The sequence below is a fragment of the Arachis stenosperma genome, chromosome 2 (genome assembly GCF_014773155.1).
Source record: "Arachis stenosperma cultivar V10309 chromosome 2, arast.V10309.gnm1.PFL2, whole genome shotgun sequence".
NCBI lineage: Eukaryota > Viridiplantae > Streptophyta > Magnoliopsida > Fabales > Fabaceae > Arachis > Arachis stenosperma.
Genome location: NC_080378.1, coordinates 5,576,572 through 5,603,458, shown reverse-complemented (window position 1 = coordinate 5,603,458; position 26,887 = coordinate 5,576,572). Strand labels below are relative to the sequence as shown.

At 30.6% G+C, this 26,887-nt stretch overlaps 2 protein-coding genes across 3 annotated transcripts; one reads left to right on the top strand and one right to left on the bottom strand.

The window, feature by feature from the left end:
- Positions 1 to 9,848: 9,848 nt before the first annotated feature.
- Positions 9,849 to 12,725, bottom strand: LOC130959642 (probable serine/threonine-protein kinase SIS8). Of its 2 annotated transcripts, XM_057885310.1 has the most exons (6): positions 12,524 to 12,563; positions 11,226 to 11,315; positions 11,035 to 11,097; positions 10,640 to 10,740; positions 10,224 to 10,302; positions 9,849 to 10,120 (listed from the first exon to the last, which is right to left on the bottom strand). In XM_057885310.1, the coding sequence occupies exons 3-6, from the start codon at positions 11,089 to 11,091 to the stop codon at positions 9,998 to 10,000; spliced, it is 360 nt and encodes a 119-aa protein (XP_057741293.1). In that variant the 5' UTR covers positions 11,092 to 11,097; positions 11,226 to 11,315; positions 12,524 to 12,563; the 3' UTR covers positions 9,849 to 9,997. The 2 variants fall into 2 exon arrangements, with proteins under 2 accessions (XP_057741293.1, XP_057741292.1); XM_057885309.1 differs by lacking the exon at positions 11,226 to 11,315 and having other exon boundaries at positions 12,524 to 12,725.
- Positions 12,726 to 21,771: 9,046 nt separating this feature from the next.
- LOC130962142 (uncharacterized) lies at positions 21,772 to 22,628 on the top strand. The gene is made up of 2 exons (XM_057888244.1): positions 21,772 to 22,056; positions 22,252 to 22,628. The coding sequence occupies exons 1-2, from the start codon at positions 21,798 to 21,800 to the stop codon at positions 22,416 to 22,418; spliced, it is 426 nt and encodes a 141-aa protein (XP_057744227.1). The 5' UTR covers positions 21,772 to 21,797; the 3' UTR covers positions 22,419 to 22,628.
- Positions 22,629 to 26,887: the final 4,259 nt, after the last annotated feature.

The window sequence follows — 26,887 nt, the reverse complement described above, 5'->3', positions numbered from 1 at the left end:
TGATCAATGAATTTGTGAAATAGAGTTTGCATGATCACAGTAGAAGTAAAGATCTTTTGGGAGTTGAAATTTTTTGTAACTCTGATAATGGATTCTGAATTTGACTGATTTACCTAATTTCCTTTCTTTGTATTGGGTTGGTTTAGTTAAACTGAATGTAATATGTAATGCTATTTAGTTAAACTGAGTGTGTGATCATAAAGGATTCTTGCATACATAAGTTAGAGTAATATAAAGTAAGTTTTGCAATTGCTAATGAAGTTAACTTAGCTATTGGAATAATCAAATTGTTTGATGAATTTGGTCTGGACTAGTGGATTAGTTGTGGGAAAGTGTATGTAAATTTGAATGGTTTGATCCACCAAGATTGAAGTTAGTGTCTAGAGAACTGCTATCCTTAGTTACACCAAAATAATATTCTTGATTTCACACTTTCTTATATTCACATGACACAAATCATTATCAACATGATCAAAATAAAGGTGAAATATCATATAATTTAACAGTTAACAACTAACAAAATTAGGCACTCTATTCAATACCCCGGTCCACAATAACCTTTTCTAATAAAAATTTTGAAAAAGAAAACCACAAAATAATATAAGACTTAACTTATATTGTTAATTTGAATATAGTGATAATATAGCACAGTGAAATATTAGAGGGAGAAGAAGAAGTAGAAAAGTAAGGGAGTGGTGCTTTTGTTGCCAACTGTCAAGTAATGAAAAGGAGAGAGTGAGAGTGATGATGAAAATGGTAGAAGAAGATTAGGACTGAATCAATGCTATGATATGAAGAAGATAACAGATGCCATTTAATGAGCTTTCATTAACTACTATTTACCATTACTATTTCTAGATGGTTTTTCTTGTTTCATCTCCACCTTCAGTGTTGTATATTATTTTATTGTTTTTTAACCTCTCTAGTTAGTGATTATTTTAGCTCCAAATTTTGGCAGATTTTCTTTATTTCTGTGTGCCTTTTTTTGTTGGTAGTAAGTTGTAGTTGTATATATATATATTTTCCTCAGTTGCAAAAGAAAAAAAAAAGGGTCTTGGTCTTGGGTTTTGTGGGGAACTACACGGAGAGTGAAGTTTGGTGCCTGTCCTTGTGATTTATTTGCGAGTTTGATTTAAGGCACATATTGCTGATTACATATGTTGAATTAATCCTGGACTGATTATATGATGATAATACACTAGGCTGCTGTCTATATATGCAGAATTAATCCTGGACTGATTATATGCTGCATAATGTTCTGTCAATCTATTATTATTCATTTATCCTGTTCTGCATAATGTTCTATAACAGTGCTGTATAGGGACTAGTTTGATGTCACTTACATAAGTCTAGGGACTAGTTTGATGTCATTTGAACAAGTCTAGAGACTATTTTGATGTCACTTATATAACTGTAGGGATATTTTTGCTGCCCGAAAATAACTATCTGACCCCTTCTTTGGTATCTGAAACAGGGCCTTATAAATGCAGTTAAGGAGGTTTTTCCAGATGTCCATCACAGGGAACTGCTACAAGGCTTGCAAATTTCATGAAGTTTGTGCCAACCCTGGATTCAAGGCACCCAGACACAAAAAATGAAGATTAGGATGATTATGTTTAGGAAAAGCAGGCTGTTTTTTTGTATCTATTTTGCTGATGTTGTTTACAATGCCTAAAACATTGTCCCAGTGTTGGGGATTTTAGTATTTGAATTTTATCAGGTCAATATGTCAACAACTTTGATATATTTAGTGTTTTGGCTCTATAATGCCTTTTTTGAATCAAACATTACCAATATGAATTATGAATTATGACTTTATTGAATTGATTTTTCTCAACCTTTTGTTTATATCTTATCCTCTGTTACAGACTTAAGAGTAATTCAAATCCTGTCCATTTCTATTTCATTGAAAAGAAGTCCAGGAACAAAAGTATGCATATAATCAAACACTTTAATTTCCATTTTTTTCAAACAAAAGGATAGGAACAAATACATGAACAAGGAATGCATATAACATGCATGTCATTTATTTTTTGCTAGATACAGTTGACCCTGTTGTCTATCCAGCTTTAATACAAGAACACCAATTACAATCAGCAGCATGAACATAAACATCAAAATTCCCCCCATTTTTAGAACCCTAATTTCAGCTTCTAATTTACCAAATTTCCAAGCCATCTTCATCTTCCATTCTTCATCATCAACTGAATGTCTTGTTCTATCATCACATGGCATGGCATCTTCCAAAACTTTATCAACCCACATAAATAATCCACACCATTTCTTACCCACAGTCTGCACATCAAAGAAAATTCAATCAGCAAAATTTATATCCATAAATACAGTAATCAATAACAATAATACTTACATTATAGTTCGGGCAACCCAGGAACGGGCTTCCTAGATTAGAATCCGTCCCTGACCACTGCAGCACCAGTCTCGACCCGCAGGCACACCATTCTGGCAACGAGCTTCTCTATTTCTGTTCATTCTCCTCATGATGCTTCCAAACGATCGTGGGTTGTTCGAGCTCCCAGCTGCATTGCTTGTGCTAGCCATAACCTTCGGGCTTCAGAGAGGGAGAACAGAAGAACACAGCATCGACGAGGAGACATCAGAGTGAACAATGTGGCCTTCAAAAAAGGGGATTAGGGTTTTAACTTCACCTGAGGGACCAAATTGAGTCGGAAGAGTTTACTCTGCCACATCAGCTAGCCATTGTGAGTCCCACGTGTCACCAACGCTGCCAGCTAAGCTTTCCGGTTGCGCCACGTGTGCTGAAATTGCCAGAAGGACCACTTTGAGTCCCGGAGTGCAAGTTCGAGGATGTCTCTGAGGAACTTTTAAATTCAGGGACTACTATGAGGCTCAAGTGCAACTTCAGGGACTACATTGAGGCTTATCTCGATAGAAATACTTATGTAATTTATTGGTAGGATTTCAGATAAGTGTATGGAGATGCTTGTTGCTTCTGAACCTCTGCTTTCATATTGCCTTCATCTAATCATGCGTACACCTTTCCATGGCAAGCTGTATGTTGGGGGATCACCGTTGTCAATGGCTACCATCCCTCCTCTCACTGAAAATGGTCCAAATGCGCTGTCACCGCACGGTTAATCATCTGTCGGTTCTCACTCATGTTGGAATAGGATCCATTGATCCTTTTGCGTCTGTCACTACGCCCAACACTCGCGAGTTTGAAGTTCGTCACAGTCATCCCATCCCAGATTCTACTCGGAATACCACAAACAAGGTTTAGACTTTCCGGATCTCAAGAATGCTGCCAATTGATTCTAGCTTATACCACGAAGACTCTGATCTCGAGGCTAAGAGACATGCATTCAAGCTTGTTTTCATGTAGAATAGAAATGGTTGTTAGGCACACGTTCATAAGTGAGAATGGTGATAAGTGTCACATAATCATCACATTCATCATGTTCTTGGGTGCGAATGAATATCTTAGAACAAGAATAAGTTTGAATTGAATAGAAAAACAGTAGTAATTGCATTAATTCATGAAGAACAGTAGAGCTCCACACCTTAATCTAAGGGGTATAGAAACTCCACCGTCGAAAATATATAAGTGATAATGGTGTTTATTGGCTTCGGCCCCAGAGGGAAAACCAGAATAACCAAGATGAAAATACAATAGTAAAAGGTCCTATTTATAATAAGCTAGTAACCTATGGTTTACAGAAACGAGTAAATGATGCAGAAATCCACTTCCGGGCCCACTTGGTGTGTGCTTGGACTGAGCATTGAAGCTTTCACATGTAGAGACTTTTCTTGGAGTTAAACGCCAGCTCTGGTGCCAGTTTGGGCGTTTAACTTCAGCTTTTATGCCAGTTCTGGCGTTTAACACCAGAATAGGGTAGAAAGTAGGCGTTTAAACGCCAGTTTGCGTTATCAAAACTCAGGCAAAGTATGAACTATTATATATTGCTGGAAAGCCCAGGATGTCTACTTTCCAACTCAATTGAGAGCGCACCAATTAGGCTTTTGTAGCTCGAGAAAATCCATTTCGAGTGCAGGAGGGTCAGAATCTAACAGCATCTGCAGTCCTTTTTCAGCCTCTGAATCAGATTTTTGCTCAGATCCCTCAATTTTAGCCAGAAAATACCTGAAATCACAGAAAAATACATAAATTCATAGTAAAGTCTAGAAATATGAATTTTGCATAAAAACTAATAAAAATATACTAAAAACTAACTAAAATATACTGGAAACTACCTAAAAACAGTGCCAAAAAACGTATAAATTATCTGCTCATTAGAACCTCATTTAAATCACAAATGAACTGAATTCCTTCAGATTTGAACTAGCAGTCACATACATTAAATCAGCAAGGAAAAAATTATTAGACTGAAATATTCTATCAAAATATTCTGCTTACCAGAATATCCATCGGCACACAGTATATTTGTTCCTCAAACAGACAACATTTTTTCCATTGAGAATCATACACACTGCATTGACCACCTACAGAAAGAAAATTAATTAGATATACGGTATAAAATTTTTTAGAAATATCATTTATGTTAATGCAATAGATAAAGAATTTACCATGTTTTCTACATCTTGTTCGTGCATCAGAGACAAAAAATGGTGTCTAAGTCCTTCCAAATGTGTTTCATGGTTCAGAATGAATATGGTGTCATATTCATTGATAGTATCTTTGGTTTTCTTTACATGTGTCATCCAATGATAACACTTCTCCTTCAACTCCTCTGTGAACAAGCCATATATAGCTCATTGAGCTGTTTATTCTTTTCCTTCATGGTTTTCATTGAATTTCTTTTTCTTAGTTTAGTCTTTCTGTATTTCAATGGTAAAAGATAAATTGGTAAGGTTTGTAAGTAAAAGTCATTGAGTGAAAAAAGGCAGAGAGTTAGACTTGGAGAAAAAGGTATAATTATTTCAGAAATTCTTTGTAAGTTTTTCTGTTTTGTTGTCATGATCCTGAGGGAATTCCATTATAAGTTAGGTTAGCACTTTACTGTTGAAAAGCAAGGGTGAGTTCCTAGTCAAGTCTAGTTTGGGTTAGAAACTGGATTTGTCCTATATAGGATTGGTTAAAATCCTAAAAAAATTGGTGATTGTAATTTTGTTAAAAGATAGTAAAATTTTGAAACTGTTGTGACGGAGACTGGATGTAGGCTACATTGCGCTGAGTAGCTGAACCAGGTTACATCTGTGTGTCATTTTATATTCCCTTCTCTATTTTTGGTTCTACAGTATAGGAGACAAAAATAAAGTATCTCCTGATTCTTCTATTCCGCAACTCTTCACTATAACACATTTTGCAAGTAAATCTTTTAGCTCCTACCACATCAAGAGACAAAATCAAAGTTTCTCCTATTTTCTACTTACAGTATCTCAACAGAACTCAAAGTTAAAAATAAAATTAAAAGTAGGTCAAGATTCAATTTTCTTATCTTAGCCACTGATAACCATCAAATAGGTATCATCAAATTAGAATAAAACCCGAATATATGAATGGAAGATTGCATTTAAGAAAAAACGTGAACTATATTAATAGTTAGTAATGTCTTTTAATTTAACTAATGTACCTAGTACTTTTATGCGTCTAATGAACGATGTTTTGTGAGATTTTTTTGGATAGATTTATTGTTTATTTTGATAATATTCTCATTTATAGCATTTGTTTGGACGTATTTGTCACATGTTTTAACTGTTTTAAAAGTGTTTCAAAAAGAGGAATTATATGTCAATCTTAAAAGTACACATTTTGTATTGACAGAATTGTGTTTCTTAGTTTTGTTGTGAGTGCAAGTGGGATTGAGGTTGATGTGAAAAAGGTGAAGGTTATTTGTGAATGGTCAATGCTTAAAAAATTTTATGAGGTAAGAAGTTTTCATTATTTAGCTAGGTTTTACAAAAAAAATTTGGAAAAATTTTTCTACTTTTATAGCGCATCTCACATAGATTATAAGAAAGGATATTGGGTTTAAATGGAAAAAAGAACAAGAAATTACATTTTGTAAACCCCGTGAAATTAGCGAATAATTAATTAATGAATTAAATTTTAATAAAATAAATTAGAAATATAAATTTTATATTAAAATAGGATAGAGCTCATTAAAACGAGAATTTTAACACTAATTTCAAAAAATTTTGCCCAAGATTAAGCCGAACGGACCAAATCAGTTGAATAAGGCCCGTATTGGGCCCAAGGCCCAAGTATATAAGACAAGACACAGCTCTTCTTTCCCCAGCAAGTTGAAGAACACGCTGAAGGGAAGGGGAAACCATCAAACCCTAACCCCAAATTCAATTCAAATTTCAATTTCACGTAACTTTCAATCCGAAACTCCGATTGACAAGCCGTTTGCGGCCACGCGTTCGCGGTGTCGAGCTCTACAAAACCCATAATATTTTAAGGTAAGAAAGTTACGTTTTCTTCCTTAATTTTTTCATTTCTAATTTCGAATTTCTTGGACTTTTGTGTTGAGATTTTGTATAATTTCAGTGTTTAGGATCAAATTAACTTGGTAGACTTGTCGGGTCATATCCCAATTTCCCGTTGGTAAGCTGAGAATCCTAGAACTCTAGTTAATTCATTAATTTGGTGCTTTGGGTATTGAATTTTGGGTATATATGTGTTGTATATACGGATGTTGGAAGCTTGGAGTTGAAAACTAGTTGCTGAATTTTTGGTGTTGAGGCTTGCAATCTTGCCTAGTGGGTGGTCTTGGCAAATACGTGAAAATTGGCCAAGGTATGGTTTAAGTTTCACGTATTTAATATATAATGTTCTATGAAGACTTAGGCTAGTGGACTATAAGATAGGGATGAATGTACAAACATGTAAAATTGATTAGTGTTTGATGATAAATGTTGGATTTTGGTTTAAATTATTATTGCTGAACTTGAAATGCTAATTAAAGAATTATTGGTGCTTGCAAAGTGAAGAAGGTGAACGAATATGTATTGTAGTGGTTCGATGGTGATTATTATGACTAGAGTAATGAGTTATTGATAAAGAGTTTATGTATGTATTGGTGTGTGATTGACTAAAGAAAAGTGATGGAAGCCTTGGTGTTATAATTGGTAAGAATATGATGTGAATGATGAATAGATGATGAATTTGGTGCTTGTTGGATGAATTATGAAACTTGGATTGATGATGCTATTCATATATATATATATATATATATATATATATATATATATATATATATATATATATATATATATATATAGACAAAACGATATCCTATTGATGAATTGAGAGGTTAGAGTATGATATTGTTGAATGGAGAAATGGTAGAATTGTGAAGATTGTTGAGGGTAAGTATATTGATGGTTATGAATATGTTAGATTGAGTGGGAATGAGTTTTGAAAAGAAAATGAGGTTTTGAAGTCTTTGAAAAACTTGGTTTTCAGCTGAACTTCGGCGGTTCATAAATGGATCCTTAAATTTTGGTTGGAGGTGGAATTTGTTTCAACTCAAAGATGGTTTTGCAAGCTTTTGAACGGTATAAATTTTGTGAAAAATGGAATTTTGTAGAAAAAGTTATGAACGTCAGAAGTTTAGGTGTGAATTATGTAACATGCAGGTGGATACAACAGCTTTCTGGGTAATCTGTTTTTTTTTTTGGAAAAATGTACATCCACGCATACGTGTGGCTTGGAATTTTGATCCAGACATGCGCAAGTTGCCCATGCGTGCGCGTGATGAGCCAACATGCATGACCACGCGTACGCATGACGCGTGACATGATGTTCTCACCTACGCATACATATGACCCACGCGTACGCGTGGCCCCTGTTTCCTGTAAAACTGGATTTTTGTGTTTTAAACCAGATTTTAGACTTCTAAACCTCTATTTTCATCCTTTTAGTCATAAAGTATAATACTAAGCCTAGTAGCTAGTTGAAGCTAGGAAATTGAGGTAACTTGGGGATGAAGAAAAGGGTAAACATGATGAATTATAAGAGAATGATGTGAAAGCTAAATGAATACATGTTGTTATGGTTATAAAGAACGAATGTAAGGAAATGATGATGATAAATGATGAGATTTGGGGATGACTGTGTGGCCAAAATGGTCGATATGGCAAGTTGAGAACGGAAGTTTCCTCTCTTGTCGTGATGTAGATGTGGGGAAGATGGAAAGGCACTCTCCTTCGTATTGTTTTCCCCACATTCTTCTCTGGTTGTAAGGTGGAAAGGCACACTCTTTCGATGTGGAAAGGCACTCTCCTTCGTGAAACCTCCAGGAGAAGGTGGAAAGGCATTCTTCTTGTTTATGATCCTCCTGAAGATGCGCAACCTAGAGACCAATATCTGGGTTAGCTACCAGATGTGTCGGGTTCTGACAAAGTAACCGACACGTGAGCTCACGACCAGTAGGATAGACATTCATCATATGCATTTTGTTTATTTGTTTGCTATGCCTTACTTGGGATTGCCTAACTGAATATATTATGATAATTGTGATAATTGCTACTTGCACTTCTTGTCCCCTACCTGTGCTTGAAATTCTGTTTGTTTGTATTTGTAAACCCACTGGTGATGGAGGAACGGAGGAAAGGTGGACAGGTTGGGTGTTATGATAGAGTTTAAGTTGAGTTTAGAATTCCCTAGACACCTATCTCTTTTACGGTTTCTGTTTAGTGATTTTAAGTTTTATAATTTGGGTGTCGGCGTTCTAGGATTGCTTCTGACATTCCCAAGACCTTATATATTATGTGTGTGACACCTTTACCATGCTTAGAACCTCCGGTTCTCATTCCATACTGTGTTGTTATTTTTCAGATGCAGGTCGAGAAGCTCATCGCTAGGCATCTGGACTTCTGAAGTGGAGTAGTCTTTGGGTTTATTTTGATGTATAGCTCTATATATATATATATATATATATATATATATATATATATATATATATATATATATATATATATATATATATATATATTTATATATATATACTTAGCTTTCTCTCCAAGAAACTTGTTTATTTTGTTCCTCATAGAGGTTGAAGGAGAGTTAGGGTCTTATTTCTGTATTTTGAGTATTTTGGAATACCTGTATATGTATGTATATATTCTCCGGCTAGCCTTGACTTTGCAGGCTGAGTCAGGAGCTAGTTATGTTGTATTCTTGGCTCTCTATTCACTCTTTCGCTTACTTATATCTATAACCTTCAGGTTTCTTCATTACAAGAAACGTCGTTAAAATCGACGGCCAAATGGACGGCTTAGCCGTCGATAATATTAAATTTCGACGGCAAAATGAACGGCGGAGGTGGTCGCTATAAAGCTTGTTGATTTTTCAAAATTCTAATAAAATCGACGGCTTGCCTAGCCGTCGATAATAATTTAATAAAATCGACGGCTTTACTGTCTATAATATGCATTTGAAAATCTTACATTTTCACTAAAATCGACAACGTTGCCGTTGATATTATTATATAAAATCGACTCCGCTTTTGTCGATATTTGATTCAATAAAATCAACAATGTTTTCGTTTATAATATGCTTACTAAAATCGGCAACTTTACCGTCGATATTTGATCCACTAAAATCGACACGGTTGTCGTCGATATTATTATTTAGATACCGACAATTTCTTTGTCTATATTTGATTTTTCTTGTCTATTTTAAAATTAAAAAGCGACAACCATTCATCGATTTTAATATATATGTTTTAATTATTTTTTCTATTTAAAAAATAGTAAACAATTAATGCAAATAAATATAGAAATAAAATTTATATAGAATATAACTAACAAGACAAATAAACTTTTAAATATAAAAATAAAATTTATACTAAATATTAGATAATGAGTTTACAAACTTATCAAAATAATAAATAATCCTCTAACATAAATACTCAAGACAAGATGAATAACTAAACTTAGACTTATATTCGTTTAAATTGCAATCCACTAATAATACAAAATATTCAAAGTAAAGTAATTAAATAATCTACTTATACTCTACAGGTAGCATTCAGCATGCTATCAAGAAAATTCAATCATGACAATTAGTTGGCACCTTCACAACCCAATTTTTATCAACATGATGATTTGGTGACTTAAAATCACGGTGTACAATCACTGGAGTGCAGTTGTGCAAATAGTTCATTCCTCGGGCCTGAAGATTCAAGAGATATATCTCACATCAACTGAATTTCACTGATTATGGCAATAATTTACTTAATGAAACTACATTGCAAGAAAAGAAAATAGAATCTTACAGTATCAAGGGCCATTCGCAACCGCCTTCGCTCATCTAATTGATTGTTTGGTCGATGAATTAGTCTGTACAAGCTTCCTCTGCAGAGGAAATATACAGTTCAGACTTCAGAGTCATTAAAAGTAATCCTTCCAGAACAACATTAATCAAATATTAACAGTAATCCTTCCAACACAATATATAGTAAGGTAAATTGTGTCTAAATTAACCAAATAATAACTGAATTTTTTTTTCTTATTTTTGCTTATTACTTCTCAATTGACATTTGAGTTATTAACAGCATACCTCACATATTTTAGATGTTCATTTAGAAGTAATCTTTTTGTCCTGCATAGCACTATTCTGTACCATATACTAAGATCTATTTGCAATCCACAGTCTCATATGAATCTCAGGAAATAAGGAATCTTAAGTTACCTGAGAAGAAATTCAGTAACAATAGAAAGATTCGGAGGTCGAGTAACTGCTTCCATGAAGAGAACAACATTTGGATGCCTCAGTCTTTTCATTATTTGAACCTATGGCAACTTACACCATATGTTAAATATGCTGTAAAATCATATAAATTCATGAAAATGCATAACTAGTTTTGGCATTCATAAAAGAATTTAAAAAAATCCTTTTTTCGAATAAGTATAGTCAACTACATGAACTAAATAACTCCAATGTGCTAACCCAGGAGAAGTAAGATTTTTCATTTGTCAAATATAACATTACATATCGCAGATAACTCACCAATAACTTTCAATATGTTAAATTAGAACAATCAAGATGACTATGTCTGTCTAAATTATATATCGCAGATAACTCACCAAATGTAAAATCTCAGGGACCCTTGATTCCTTCATGGCATTAGTTGAATTTTTCATAAGAGCCTGCAATTTTATATGAATTCCGGTTAATAGATTGAATAAAGAATAGAAAATAAATTCACCCACAATACATGATCCAATAATACTGCAAAATGCACACACATAAAATTCATGTGAAATGATTTTTCTACCTAAATTTGATTGTAAGTTGTCTGCTCTGCAAGCAAAAGCCCTCACCTCTGTGAACTATAATAACTGATCGTAACTCACAATTCACAAAGCTGTGAAACAAGAAATTAAAATATTGTCAGTTGGCAGCAACCAACTAGGCTAGCTCAAGATTCCATGCATATCTTAGTAACATCAAAGGTCAAATGGCTAAAACGGTCCCATTATGTTACACATCTTTTGAGGAAGTGCCTTTAAACAATTAACAATCTAAATTTCTGCATTTTGAAACTAATTAAGAATTTCATAAGGTAGAGTTCTGTGATTTTCTAATACAGACTATAATCAATTGTAGCCTTTGTTTAAGGTGATATGATTTTGGTTGTAGACAAATAAATGTAGACTCATCAACCTTTGGCCCGCTTGGTTTTCTTAAAAGGAGAATTTGCTGAAGTTATAAATAGAGGGCTAAGTTCCCTTTCTACTTATCTATCCTGTCATACTATTGCCTGAGTTGCTCCATTTACAGCCAAATAAGGGAGAATGACTTGACAAGAAAAACATTACTAATTACTACTATGAGTTATATATATTCTTAGTCCTATGTGGTTGGTGTTCTAATTCCTGTTATTTGATCGGATAAATTTGTAACAACTTAGTTTGATGCACTAAGCAATCCGTCTGTATGAAATTAAAAGGTACCATGGTATGAATTAAAAGGTACCATGGTATGTAATGTACAAGTTTTGGGGTAATAATAAAGTCATATAAAGAATTCTAGAAGCAGCACAGGTAGATATCTTGTTCCCTTAACATTTTTTTCATCATTTATCATTAGAAAAGTAAGATTGTGATGGTGACTTGCAGAACAGGTTAGTTAACTAGAGACACAAGACACAACTGACTGAATATAAGAAGAAGATGAGATTCTTCATCTTGGTTTTTCTCCTCAACATGTTATCTGCTTTCAACTGCTTCTTCACCATCTTGTAACAAGTATATTTAATCAATACTAACTAATTTTCTATTTTTTATGCTAAAAATTATTAGTCTCAATTATTATTTAGATTAACGAATTGCTCTTAAAAAATTACTGCAATACGGTACAACAGAACAGAGCTACTTTATTGATCTATTATCTATGTAAACATTGATATAAAAAATTGCGGCAAATTGACATAAGAATCTACTATTGATTCCATGAACACCAAAAATAAGAATTTGCCGGATTGAGATGAAAAAATATAAATCCGAGCAAAGCAAAGCGAAAAGCGAAAACCTCACAACCTGTTTATGCAGAGAGTAAAAAGAGAATACTTACGGTGTTGCCGAGACCGATGGAACGATTGTTGAGAGCAGAGGCGAATCAACGGAGAGAGAATGGAAAAGGACCAAAGTAGGAGGAGCCACGGCTGCAACAGAGAGAAGAAGCGATGGCGGCGCGGCAGCAGTGAAGCGACAGGCGGCGTGAGCAAACGGAGTGACGGCGGCGCAACTGTGACGGTGGCAGAAGAGAATGAGGGTTGTTTCTGAACTTGGTGGCAGATTGGTGAGAAATGCAGAAAAGAAAAGGATAAAATGAGGGTTAGTGAGGAATTTGGGAACAAAATGGTGTTTCTGGACTTAGGCGGGAAGTGGGCGCGGGAAAGGTATTTTTAGCAATAAAATCCATGGTATCATTGTCGATTTTAATTTGAAAAAAAAGCAACGGTTTTATGTTTATTTTATACATTAAATCCACATCATCTCAAATTTATCGACGGGAGTTTTGTTGATTTTTTAAATATAAAATTAGATGTCACGTCCGTCGATTTTAGAATAAAAGTATTTCCACTTCCTAGTTCGTTGACACTATGACGATAGTGAAAAAATGTTTAATGCAACATAAAAAAATCGACGGTTAGGCTATCGATTTTATTAGGTTATATTTAATGAACTTTTTTTTAAACTATCAACAGCAAGCCGTCGAAAAATATCGACGGGAGAGATAGCCGTCGATTTTTTGCGTCGAAAAATACGCTTTTTCTTGTAGTACTTAGCACGCAAGTAATTCTGTTTCCTGAGCGTTGTGTTTTTTATTTTGCGATTTTGTTTTACCCGTTTTTCAAGGCTTCTAGTATATTATATCTTCCCACTATTATATGTAAATATTTTATGATTAAAGGTCCGTAATACCATACTACCTCTGTTCTACGACTTAAGCGTAAAACTCTGTGTAATAGGATGTTACGCATTTCATACTCTAAAAGATTTTGTGCTCTATCTCTATTCTTATTTTATCTATCTTTGATAAAACCTTTGAGATTGAATGTGATGCTTATGGGATTGGTATAAGTGTTGTTTTGATTCAGGAAGAGTGAATCATCGTCTATTTTAATGAAAAGTTAAATTTAGCTTAATACAAATATTCAACTTATGACAAAAATTGTATGCCTTGATTCGAACTTTGGAAGTTTAGCAACATTACCCACTATCTAAAAGTTCGTGATTTACACCGATCGTGAATCCTTGAAGTACTTAAAGGGACAAGATAAACTTAACAAAAGACATGCTAAATGAGTAAAATTTTTTGGAACATTTTTCATACGTGATTGCTTTTAAATAAGGTAAAAAAAAATGTTGTTACTGATATGTTATCTAGGAGGTATGTTTTGATCACTACACTTATTTTTAAATTGTTAAGATTTAAGCTTTTAACACTAATGAGTTATAGCTCAAACGGCATATAATCTCCTCATACTCTCTATGGACTTGTTCTGGAATCACATAGTGAGAGTTTAATAAGTTATTCTGGTGTGCATAGAATTTTAGATGTGTTATTTGAATATTTTTACTGCCACACATATGTAGGAATGTTAAAAAAATTTGTGTTAAATGTATTATATGTAAACACACTAAATCTAAGTTATTATCACATAATTTGTATACTTTATTATTTGTTCCTGTGCATTCATGGGTTGATATTTCTATGAATTCTGTTTTTGGTTTGTCTATAACTAAAAAAAGTATAGATAACATTTTTGTTGTGACAGACAAGTTTAGTAAAATGACTCATTTTATTTTAAGTCATAAAACCGATGATACAATAAAACATTGTTGGTTTATTTTTTAGAGAAGTTGTGTGTTTGCATGATGTTTCCTAAACTACTCTTTCTAATTGTGATATAAAATTTTTCAGTCATTTTTTGAAAGTGTTTTGGAGTAAATTGGAAACAAAATTATTATATTTTACTACTTGTCTTCCACAAATTGATGGCCAAACTGAAGTAGTAAATAGAACATATATTAGAGACCTTATTATTTGTTGATGTTGGTAAAAATTTGAAAATTTGGGAAGATTATTTGCATTTTATTGAATTTGCTTATAATAGAATAATTCATTCTTTCACAGATTTTTATCCTTTTAAATTTGTGTATGATTTCAATCTATTAATTTTTTTTGGCTTATTACCTTTACTTTTGAGTAATCTTGTCACCTTAGATACAAAAAGTAAAGTTGAAAAGGTCAAGGCAATGCACTTAAAAGCATGTGGGTTAATTAAAAAGAAAAATAAGTTGACAACTTAAAGAGTGAATAAAGGTTGTAAACAACTTATCTTTGAACTTGGTGAATAAGTATGAGTTTATTTGAGAAAGGAGAAGTTTTCTACTCAAAGAAAATTCAAGTTAGACTCAAGGAGATGGTTTACTTCAAGTACTAGAAATGATCAATGACAATGATTACAAAATTGACTTTCCAGATGAGTATAATGTTGTTGGAATTTTCTCAGCCCAAAGATTATCTATATTAAATCATTAAGAAAGGAAATACTTGAATGCAGAAGCGTACCTGAATTTATAAACATGAATCATACGATCGGAAGAGTTTGGATTTTGGTTCTTTCGATCTTCCTCAACCAAAACCTTTCTATATTTCCAGGTGGTTGAACTACAACTCTTTTGATGGGGAAAGAGCAATAAATCCGGCTTTGGTATTTTGGGGATTGAAACTCTGTAAGTCTAGAGCATGTCACCCATTAAACCCTTAAGCCCAAATAAAATAGTATCTAAAGGCCAGAAGATAATATATCTAAAATTCAAAAAGATAATTATCTAAGGAACAAAAGATAATATCTGGTTTTATTCTCATTTAATTTCAAATCAAAAGTAATAATGACTTATTCGATTAGCATTTATAACAATAAATAAGATCACCATTATATAAGTCATTTAATATATGTATTGTCTAGAAACAAATTAGAAAATTAAAATAATTTCCTAATATAATGTATCATTTACTTCTAATGTCTCTGATACATTTCTTTTTTATTTGAATTTAGAATTCAAGGATGAAACTTTTTTAGGAGCGAGGGAATGATATGAGTTATGTGAGACAAAATGAGAACTATCATATACAAATTGGTCCAATTACAAGAACAATGTCTAAAAGAATAAAGAAGGTTTTGAGAACATGGCTAAATTATATGTTCAAAATATACATTAAAAATTAGCCAGGATAATAATTAATGATTATGAAAAATCAAACGTATTACTATTTTCAAATTATATTGAAGGCTCTAATTAATCAAATTGAATCAAATATACATCACCATATTAATATTTATTTTAGAAATTATTTTATGTTTATGTTTCTTTTCTTTTCTTTGGTATTGATGTTTATTTTACTTGATTTTATTTTTATTGTTTTATTTTGAATTATGATTTTTTCCATTTTTGTATTTAGGGTAAATTATTGTATTATTAACTTTGAAAATAACAATTATGATGAAAATAAAACTTTTTTAAGATAATAAGTTTGTGATAAAATTGTTTTTATTAATTTTAATTTATAAAGAAATTTAACTATTAAAAGATTTTCAAAAAAATATCAAGCAAATTATAATACTAATCAACGAAGCACAAACATTTTCAGTGAGTTGCTGTGTCTGCGGTCCAACACATTTTTTTGGATATGATAGTATGATACTCATTCGATGATATACATGTCTTTTACGTCTAATTATATTTTAATAAAAAATAAAAAATATTTTTCTACACACTTAAATACACTTAAATATCATTACGTGTCAACATGTCTAATTTTATTTTTAACTTTTTTTTAAATAGGTTTAGAAATAATATAAATTATATTTATTAAAAATTCATTCTAAATACTTTTTATAATTAAAAAATATTAAAAATAGTTAAAATATTAATTTATATGTTAATATTAATAAAATATTAAAATATTTTTATAATGTATCTAAAAATTATTTTATATTTTTAATATATACTGTTCTTATATCTTATAAAAAAATTAAATTAGTATATTTGTGTATTTTGTATCATATTGTATTCTGTATTAGTACTTTATAGATATTAAGATAGCATTTGTTTTGAGGTACTGAGATAGAGACTGAGAGACTGAGACTTAGTATCATGTTTGTTGGTTCAGAGACTAGTACTAAAATTTTTGTCTCTGTCTCTAAAATTTCAATATTTCAGTACCTTCAAAAAGTATGACACAAGAGACTAAAATTTTTAGAGATGAAAACTGAAACTTTAATAACATTTTATACCTAAAATACCATCATTTCAATTAATTAATTTCAATTTTACCCTTTGTGCAAATTAAATTAGAATTTCATTCTTGTTTCAATTTTTGTCTCCCATTTTGTACCAAACAGAATACTAAAATTTATTTCAATCTCTATCTCTTAGTATCTGTCTCTCAATCTCAATCTTTTCGTCTCAATATTATGTTTAATGGTAAAAAATTAGAATTAAAATTTTAATCTCTTCAATACTTCTAAAAAATAAAAATATAAAGAGTAAAGTATCGTTTTTGTCCCCAACGTTTGGGGTAAATTCTATTTGTGTCCCTAACGTTTAAATCGTCCTATTTGTATCCCTAACGTTTGTAAAAGTGATTCAATGTTATCCTGCCGTCAATTACACATCATGAACGCTTTAGTTTGAGTTTTAAAAATCTCTTCTTGAAGTTAGAATACAAATGTCTGGGATAGAATCGATGATCCACTCCAAAAATGGCTCATCAAAAGTTGAAACTAATTCCTACAACATTTACATAATTCACTTTTCTAAGGACATAATTGAATCTAAACACAAATAGTGGGTATAATATTAAAATCGAACACATCCAAATGAGACCTAATTGAGAATGAATGCATCCAAGTGAAAATAATTGAAAAATATAATCTGATTTGTTAGTATAATTGATAGTAGGATAACAGTGAATCACTTTTATAAACGTTAGTGATACAAATAGGACGATTTAAACGTTAGGGACACAAATAGGACTTATCCCAAACATCGGATACAAAAACGATACTTTACTCAAATATAAAAAATTAAAATTTTAAATTAACCTTTCAATCTTTATATTTATTTTTAATTAAAGTTGTTAGAAAAGAAATTTGTATCAATAATATGTTAAATTATTAAATTAAACATTGTCATTTAATACAGACAGAATAAGACAAAACTTCAAAACTATACATTAGTCTAACAAAAAGAGTGAAGGTTAGTATTTTGACTATTTTCTTTTAGTTTATTATTGTTGTCATTTGTTTATTATAACAATGCAACTATTTTTATGAAATCCGGAACCATTTGATTAATGGTTGAATTATTTTTGCAAAACTGCTACGTAACAAAAAAATTAATTATTAAATCAGTTAATATATATTTTATATTTTAATATATATTTAATATAAATAATAAATTTAATAATTAATTTTTAGTGTCCATATAATATAATTATAATTTGCTTATAATATCTATCAAAGTTATTAATTTAAACGTTGAAAATAGTTATTGATGCATTTATTAGGTTTAGATGCATAAATTACATTTGAAAATCTGGGTACAATTTTTTTTCCGAATTTTGTCCATGTTTATCGAAATACTTGATGAATATTCTAATAAAGATTCTCTATAATTATCTATATATGAAGATGTTTTCTTTTAGTCATTAAATAGTAAATAGTAAAATTTGATTTTAGTATATTATAAAAATATTACTTTTATCTAAAATGTTATTATTTTTTTTAAACTATTATTTTTTCCTATAAATTATACTTTTAAAGTGTTGTTAAACAAAAATTTTTATAAAAAAAATATTTTTGATATTTTTATTAGAATAAGTGTAAAAATATTTATATAGTAGCAAGGCTGCTGTCCTTTATAATAATTATTTTTGAAAAATGTTAGGAGCTCAGACATAAAATACAAATGCAAAAGAAAGGTCACTTACCTTTCTTGTTCTTTTCATGATTCCAAATTTTATTTATTCTAAAACTACTCTCGCTCTCGTTGGATAAAAAATTAAAATTAGTATGCTTGTGTCTTTTATATCGTATTTCGTCTTAGTGATTTATAAGTATTAATAATTTTTTTTGTTGTTTATGGTATCTTTTAGTTTAATAGGTTAAAGACTAATTTGTCATAGATTAGAATTCCATTTAAAAGTCTGTCGCTGACTAATAGATTGTTACATGCATAAAGCAAAATTTAAACTTACAATACCTATTTAAACAGACAAGTAAGCTTATTACTCGATCAACTCTAATTGATTATAAGTACTAATAGTTGTTAGAAGAAAAATTTATATCAATAATGTGTTGAATTATTAAATTAAACATTGTCATTTAATACAAACAGAATAAGACAAAACTTCAAAAGTATATATTAGTCTAACAAAAAGAGTGAAGGTTAGTATTTTCTTTTAGTTTATTATTGTTGTCATTTTTTTTATTATAACAATGCAATTATTTTTATGAAAGCCGGAACCATTTGATTAATGGTTGAATTATTTTTGCAAAACTATTAAGAAAACACAAAATTAATCATCAAACCAGTTAATATATATTTAATTTGTATATAAATGCTTTTATGTATATTTTATATTTTAATATATATTCTATATAAATAATAAATTTAATAATTAATTTTTAACATATATAATATAATTATGATTTTCATATAATATCTATTAAAGTTATTAATTTAAACGGTGAAAATAGTTATTGATGCATTTATTAAGTTTAGATGCATAAATTACATTTGGAAATTTGGGTACAATTTTTTTTTATTTTATCCATATTTATCGAAATATTTAATGAATATTCTAATAAAGTTTTTATAATTAATTTTACGTGAAGATATTTTTTTAGTTATTAAATAATAAATTATAAAATTTGATTTTAGTATATTATAAAAATATTATTTTTATCTAACAATGTTATTATTTTTTTAAATTATTATTTTTTTCATAAATTATATTTTTAAAGTGTTGTTAAATAAAAATTTTTATAAGATGTTTTTGATATTATAAATATGTTTTTTATATTTTTATTGGAGTAGGTGGCAAAATATTTATATAGTAGCTAGGCTGTCCTTTATAATAATTGTTTTTGGAAAATGTTAGGAGCTCAAATATAAAATACAAATGCAAAAGAAAGGTTACTTATAACCTACCTTGTTTTTTTTCAAGATTCCAACCTTTTTTATTCTAGAACTACCCTCGTCGTTGGATAAAACTAGTTTATTTACCGATATGTTTTAAAAATGGTGAACTCTTCTACCGTACCCTCTCTAAAATAAAAGATAAATTATTTTTTGTGACATATACTGTAATTATTGATAAATCATTTTTTTATTAAAATTTTAAGATTCACGTTATCTTCTCTTTTCTTTATGTTTCTCTTAAAATTTAATAACAGTGTTATTTTTATCATCTCCAACAAATATACCTCTTCCCTAATTTAAAAAAGAAAATTAATGAGGGAGCATATTAAACTATTATATTGTCACAAAAAATATTAAATTATTATTCAGATAACAATAAGACAAAATAAAATAAGTATTTTAATATTTACATTTGCCTCAAATATTAATTAATTATTTTATTATTCATGCCATTAATTACTTACAAAAATTTTATTTATGGTGCAAATTCATATTTGTCATACAAACCCATACCTTGCTTCTCTTCCAACGTAATATCTTTTAATACGAAAAAAATCTTAAAAAGAAGAGAGCTAAAAATTTGATAGTTTTGCTCGTTGAAATTGGAGATTAAAAACGTAAGAACAAGTTCAAAATCCTAACTTAATTGATTAGAAATGGTGATTTGATTTAAAAGGAATTAGAATTTTAAAATTAAAGAAGAAAAAGTAGTGTATTTAGCCGGGATGATAAAAATAACATTATTATCAAGTATAAAGAGAAACATAGCGTCAATTGAAAAGAAAAGAGAAGATAACATGAATCTTAAAATTCTGATAGGAAGATAATTATCAATAATCACCGTATATATTATAAGGAATAATTTATCTTTTATTTTAGAGAGGGTACGGTAGAATTCACCTTCAAAAATATATTAATTACGGTTATAAGGGTATTTCCCCTGCTAGCGTAATAGACCTTGATTGAGATAATAAAAGGCCTTCTCTTCTTCGGCCTATGAAATTGTCACTTTGTCACCAAAGAAGTTCTCTCTTCAGGCTTGGTTGGTGCGTGGAATCAGATCTTTCAGCCTCAGCAACCGAGCTGGACACACTAGAAATTTTTGTGGCGAGACCCATAATAAATTCATTCTTCCTTCTTTCCGGTGGTAGACCAATTATCTAATGTAGGTGTATTATGCTGGACAAGCAACAAACTAAATGTAATATTTTTTGCATAGACGTGTCAAGGAATACTGTAATAACACGAAAGTTGATAAATAGCGAAGGGAAAATGGGCATATGATGATCATTATTCTAGTTTTTTTTAAAGTAAAAATAAAAAATAATAAAAATATAATAGAGTATAGTTGGATCCATATTTAAAATATTAGAGACAAAATTAAGATAAATTAATTATTAAAATGATCTTTAAAACATTTTTATTACTTTAACAATAAAAAATATATTTTATTTTATTAATTAATATATAATTATGTTACATAATTATTAAAATTAGTCATTAATTTAAAATATATATTAAAATATAAATTATATATTAAAAATAAATTAAGTAATACATACATTAATAACTGATTATGATTTTAATATATAAATTATATTGTTTATTAACGGATAATTTAATCAACAGATATATTTAAGGGGAGCTACTCAAATGAAGATGCAAAAAACATCTTTTTATGAAGATGATTTGTATAAAAGTGTGATTTATTGATTTGGCCACACTTCAAATAAAAGCAACACTTTTATAACATATCAAAATCTAACCCTACAATCCATCATCCAATGGTCAAAAAGAAAAATCATCACATGAAGACAATTATAATATCTTCATGGGAGTACCCACCTTATTTAAGTATCATATCATCATCATTAAGCAATGATTAAGGTCTCGTAAGTCAGACATAATCCTTGATCTACCCGAATAAAAAAAGACCAAAAAAGTCTGTCATCCTTGGAAAGAAATTAACACACCCAACATGCTGCCTTACTGGCAACAGTTCCTCGTACTTTAATTAATTAGACATGCTGATCGCTAACGTCGCTATATATAGGCCAGCTCTCTAGGTTGATAGTTAATACACAATTTAAAGTACACAACTAGTAATCAATATAATCAATTAATTAATGGCACAGAGGAGTATCAGAACGTTTAAAGATCGTATTAAATGGCTGGCGACTATTCAGGGTGGGGAATGGTTGAAGGAGATTAGAGGGAACCTGGCCATGGTAGCGTCTGTGATTGCAACTATGACCTTCCAAATTGGTCTAAATCCACCGGGTGGAGTTGTCCAAAACGGTGACAAGGGATTCATCAAGTGTCCAACACCCAAGGGGAATGATCAAGCATGTCCTGGACAATCTGTTTTTGCTTTTGCAGACAAAGGTAAATACTATGTGTTCCTTTGGACCAACAATATCTCTTTCTTTACCTCTGTACTTTCCTGTATATGGCTTATAAGCGGTATTCCTCTCGATTCCGGAGTTCCCACGTTTTTTTTGTCAGTATTGATGTGCCTCTCCTTCTGTCTTCTTGCGATATCCTATACCATTGGTGCTTCCATTGTCAACCCACATCAAGATATTTTCCGGCATGGTGACGGCGCCTTCGTAGGTTTCATTGCTCTCTTTGTAGTTCTGGGCTGTCTGTTTATTCTCCGCTTGGCTGCGTTGTGTTTTGAGATAGAGGATAGGGAAGGTACGCCTACGCCTAGTACGGCGGCGGCTCCAACCACTGATGAGAGCTGAGCACGTAGCGCGTCACCTGCTTCTTCCTCTGTATAGTTGTGTCTTGTGACATTTTATACTCTTCCAAACATATCTTTTGTAATTATTCTCCATCTGTATGTACTTATCTTTAGATTTTGCTATCAAATGTGTATGCTGAGTGTGCTGATTCATATTTGGTGGAAATAATACGTCGTTGCTTTGTATGTTTGATGTTGTGTTATATTTACGAATGTGATGAACTGTAATTTTGTTAATTGATTTAATTTGTTAATTGTAATAATCTATGATAATATCAAGTTTCACAAAATTGAATATCAAAAAGCATATAGTTAAACAACTCTTAGTTATATTTTAAAAGAAAATATATTATATTCATTTTCAAATATATAAAAATTATAACGAGTGCCATTTTAGTCATATATAAATTTTTTTAGGAGGAGTGCTAGGATGCCAATAAATTTTGTGATTTAATTTGTAGTCATTAATTAGTTATTATTAGTATTTTTAATGGTGTGAAATTTCATCCAATGATATAGAATTACTCGCTTCTCTTTTATTAGTTAAGTACCGACCAAATTTTAATAAAAGTGTTTGCTCCCTAAATTATTTCTTTTTTTAAAGATGATCTATATAGAAAATATAAACTATGAATCCATCAATGAACAAAAAAATTACACAAACCTAAAGTTATAACTTGACCCAAAAAATATTATTCAATGGTATATTTACTTGAAGCGTAATACCAATACTATATATTATGTGTTTACTTTATATATACTAGAAGATTAATAGACGCGTATTATTCTTTTATTAATTAAACACGTATAATAGCAACAAGTGTGAAAAGTTTAGTGCCAAAACTGTATATCTACCATAGTTACTATAATCATAATTCATAACTACCATAACAAGCACTTTATAATAACTATATTATTTCATACAGTAGTGCTACGTTACCAACTTTTTATCTGCCAAAATCTGCCAACTTGAGTTGAGCTGGACATGAAGCCCATCTACTAAATAAAGCCACATCTAAGTTAATCATGGTTTAATCCTAATTTATCACGTATTGGTAATAGTTGGCAGACTCTCTCTTGATAACGTATACTTTTCCTATTTCATATCATTTTATTTGTTAAATACATATCATTTCTTCACATAGTTTATGCCAAGATAATGTGATGTACAGTTCCGAATATTTTGACTTTGTAAAGTATTCTGTATTCTATATGATTGATCCCAAGATCATGGTGGTTGGTTCGTCGTTTGGCTTCTCCGATAGTACAGCTCATTGAATGCTAAAATACTAATATTTGTTTTAGAGTTATGATTAAGAGTTTTAATTTATCTTTTTAATTATTTATCTAATATTTAAAAAATAAAAATTTAAATATATATTGATTTAAAATATCAAAAAATTAAAACATTCAAATATTTCTCAATTTAAAAATTTAAAAGAATTAGGATGATAAGTTAAAATTCTTAATTATTTTTCTTTATATTATTTGAAACATTTTAAATATTCTATTGTTCTATATATTTCAATTGTTTTAGCCATTCGTCTCACTTATAAAATGTATAATAGAGATTAATGGTTAAAGTATTTTAATAATTTTAGTCACTGATTTTAATTATAAAATGTATACATAGAGATCAATGATTAAAGTAAAATATTTTAAAGTCCAATACACTTAAATTATTTGTAGTCACCTTTTAATTTTTACAAAGTGTGTATCAACGCTGTAGAGATTGAAAAGGGGTTTAAGAATTCTACGTTTGTCCACATAGATTAGTGACGAAAAGTTTCTTTTTGTGATTTTTTTATAATGTATATGTAATGGAACTTTTCTTTTTAAAGGCAGAATTTTTTCGAAAATTTAGTGAAACAGGCACCTCTACTGCACAGGCAATGCATCATCCATAACCTCGTCACGTCATCAACTATTAAACTAGTAAAAAATTGCATTTTTGAGCCACTATAAAATTTTGAAAATCAAACCGGTCATCAAACCGTTCTAGTCACTAATTTACTGGTTTAGTAGTCTAACTGGTTCAATTATAGTGCAACAAAAAAAACTATTTTATACTAAAATAATAAATAAATTATAAATAAATATTCTAAAACATAATTATAATATAATATAAACTTTAATTTAAAATATCTTCTAAATTTAAAGCACTACATAAAATATCATCATCCAAAATTTTAAGGTCTTTAAATAAAGTACAAACTCAAATATTTTAATGAACTGAAGCTTTTGTTTTCAAAGTTTGCTATAAGAGAAACCAAAATCCTTTCTTCATCCTATAAATGTTTGTTGTGATAACATAGATCAATAAAGCAATTACATACAAAAAACATACCAAAAAATATCAAACCATTTCTAACTTTGGTTTAAATTTGTCCAAGCAACAAAGAAATAGTTTGAAGGTTTTCTCACAAAAAAAAGGAATGAAAGTTCCTCGAAGTAGCAGCTGGACAATTCATATCATTTAACACAAACTAGAAGTTCAGAACCTCATTCTTCCATAGCTACATGCTCAAAGTTATTGCCACCTAATTCTAACTTGCCACTTAACATACCACAAAATTCTAATAAATATAGAGGTGTCTTTGTTCTCACAGTAAAACTATATTCACTTGAGGATACTCAAAACAAATCAGAAAAAGCAAAAGTATTTCACAATGACCTAGAACTAAACTTGACACTTTAATGCTCCTTCATCGTGTTACTCAATAAATCATCAAAGTAGTCACGATCCAAGCACATGTAAATCACAAAACAGTCAAATAAACATAACAAGTCAACAACACATCACTAATCAATAATCACAAGACATTCAAAATCAATAATTAGTAAATTAAAATCACAACACAAAAAAAGCAGCATAGAGCTTTGAAATAATCAATGATCAATAAACAGTAGTAGAACCAAAGCAAACTAACAATCAAATAATCGTTCAACAAAAATTAACAGCACAACCAGTCAACCAGACCTTCGAAAGATAGAAATAGAACATAAAAAAAAAGATGAACAAGTGAAGAACAATTGAGCACTGAGCTACTGACCTTCGAAGACAAGGCCGACAGACTGTTAATTCAAATCCACTTCAAGAAAGTAATCAACTAATTATCCAAGAGAATCAACAATACCTCAATTGTAATTTCGGTATCAATTCAAGGGCTAGACAGAAATGTGTTTATGAACTAAGGAGATTTTCACTCTAAAGGTGATTTAAGGCTTCTCCTAAAAGGTGTCCCATTAAATCTAAAATCAAACAAGCAGTCGGTCAGAAAAAGTGCAATAATTGCCATCAAATAATTAACATAGTCACAATCTAAGTACAATTAAATCACAAAACAAAACAGTAAAACACAATACATAAAATTAGTAAAGAACCAGAGCTAATTACTAATCAATAAAGGCCAAGACCGGTATGCCGACAACAGAAGTAAAGGAGCAAATATAAGCTTTCATCTCAATTGGCTTCATGTTCGGGAGACATGGGAAAAGCCTTGTTTCCGACAGTGATCCTTATCGCAATCAATTATTCAATAATTATTATTACAAAGTAAAAAAATAAATACCTAGGGCTAGAAGCTAGAAGCCTGAAAAAAAGCAGAGCTGGTGGGGACAGTGGATTGCAAGAGGCAAGACAGTGACTGATAGGGTGGAAGTGTGGAACAGAGCTGGCCGCAAGAAGTGGCTGTGCGACGAAAAGTGGCACTGGCGGTGGTTTTGATTTTTGAAGATCAAACAGAGCTGGATGTGCGACAAAAAGTGGCTGCGCGAACAGAGCTGACTGATGTTGGCCGGACGAAAATTGCCACGGCAGTGGTGGCTGCACGAAAGTTGCACCGGAAGCTCGAGGTACAACCGCCCAGGTGAGGGCTGCTTCGTGTTCTGCTTCCCGTTGAGAAGATTGGAGAGGAGAGGGGTAATGGTTAGGGAACTTAGGGAGTTAGGGTTCAACAACCAAAACGCAGTTGTTTTTGACACAATTAAAAAACCGGCCAAGTCATAGTTCGGTTCGACCGACCGGTTCTCGGCGATTCAGTGGTGCAACAAGGTTTTTCAATCTGGCAGTTTTGGGTTCTACCTGAACCATATTTAGCAGTGGTTTACAGTTCGACCAGTTTGACTGGCTAGTTCGAACCGGTTTTCAGAACCTTGAGCCACTAAAATTAGGAATTTCGAAAATACGAGTGACACGATTAGACTATGTCTAACAAGCCGATTTTGAATATGCAAAAAAATAAATAATAATATTCTATTATAATAATATTTTCAAATAATAATATTTGATTATATTGATATTTTATTCTAATAATATTATATGATAACAATATAATAACCAGCACTCTTTGATGAACTTAGCTAGACTAATATGTCATCATAAATCTTTTACTTCTAAGAAAATTATGTTACAAGTGTCCTTTATACTAGTAGCTCATATATTTACTCTAAGAGTATAATTACTAGTAA

Bases quoted from the DNA above. Each gene is read 5' to 3' on its own strand.
- LOC130959642 (XM_057885309.1), bottom strand. From the start codon at position 11,091: ATGAAAAATTCAACTAATGCCATGAAGGAATCAAGGGTCCCTGAGATT. The intron at 10,741-11,034 runs GTGAGTTATCTG...AAGTTGCCATAG, and splicing joins TCCCTGAGATTTTACATTTG to GTTCAAATAATGAAAAGACT. The intron at 10,121-10,223 runs GTAAGATTCTAT...TTGAATCTTCAG, and splicing joins TGCGAATGGCCCTTGATACT to GCCCGAGGAATGAACTATTT.
- LOC130962142 (XM_057888244.1), top strand. From the start codon at position 21,798: ATGGCACAGAGGAGTATCAGAACGTTTAAAGATCGTATTAAATGGCTG. The intron at 22,057-22,251 runs GTAAATACTATG...ACCCACATCAAG, and splicing joins TTTTGCTTTTGCAGACAAAG to ATATTTTCCGGCATGGTGAC.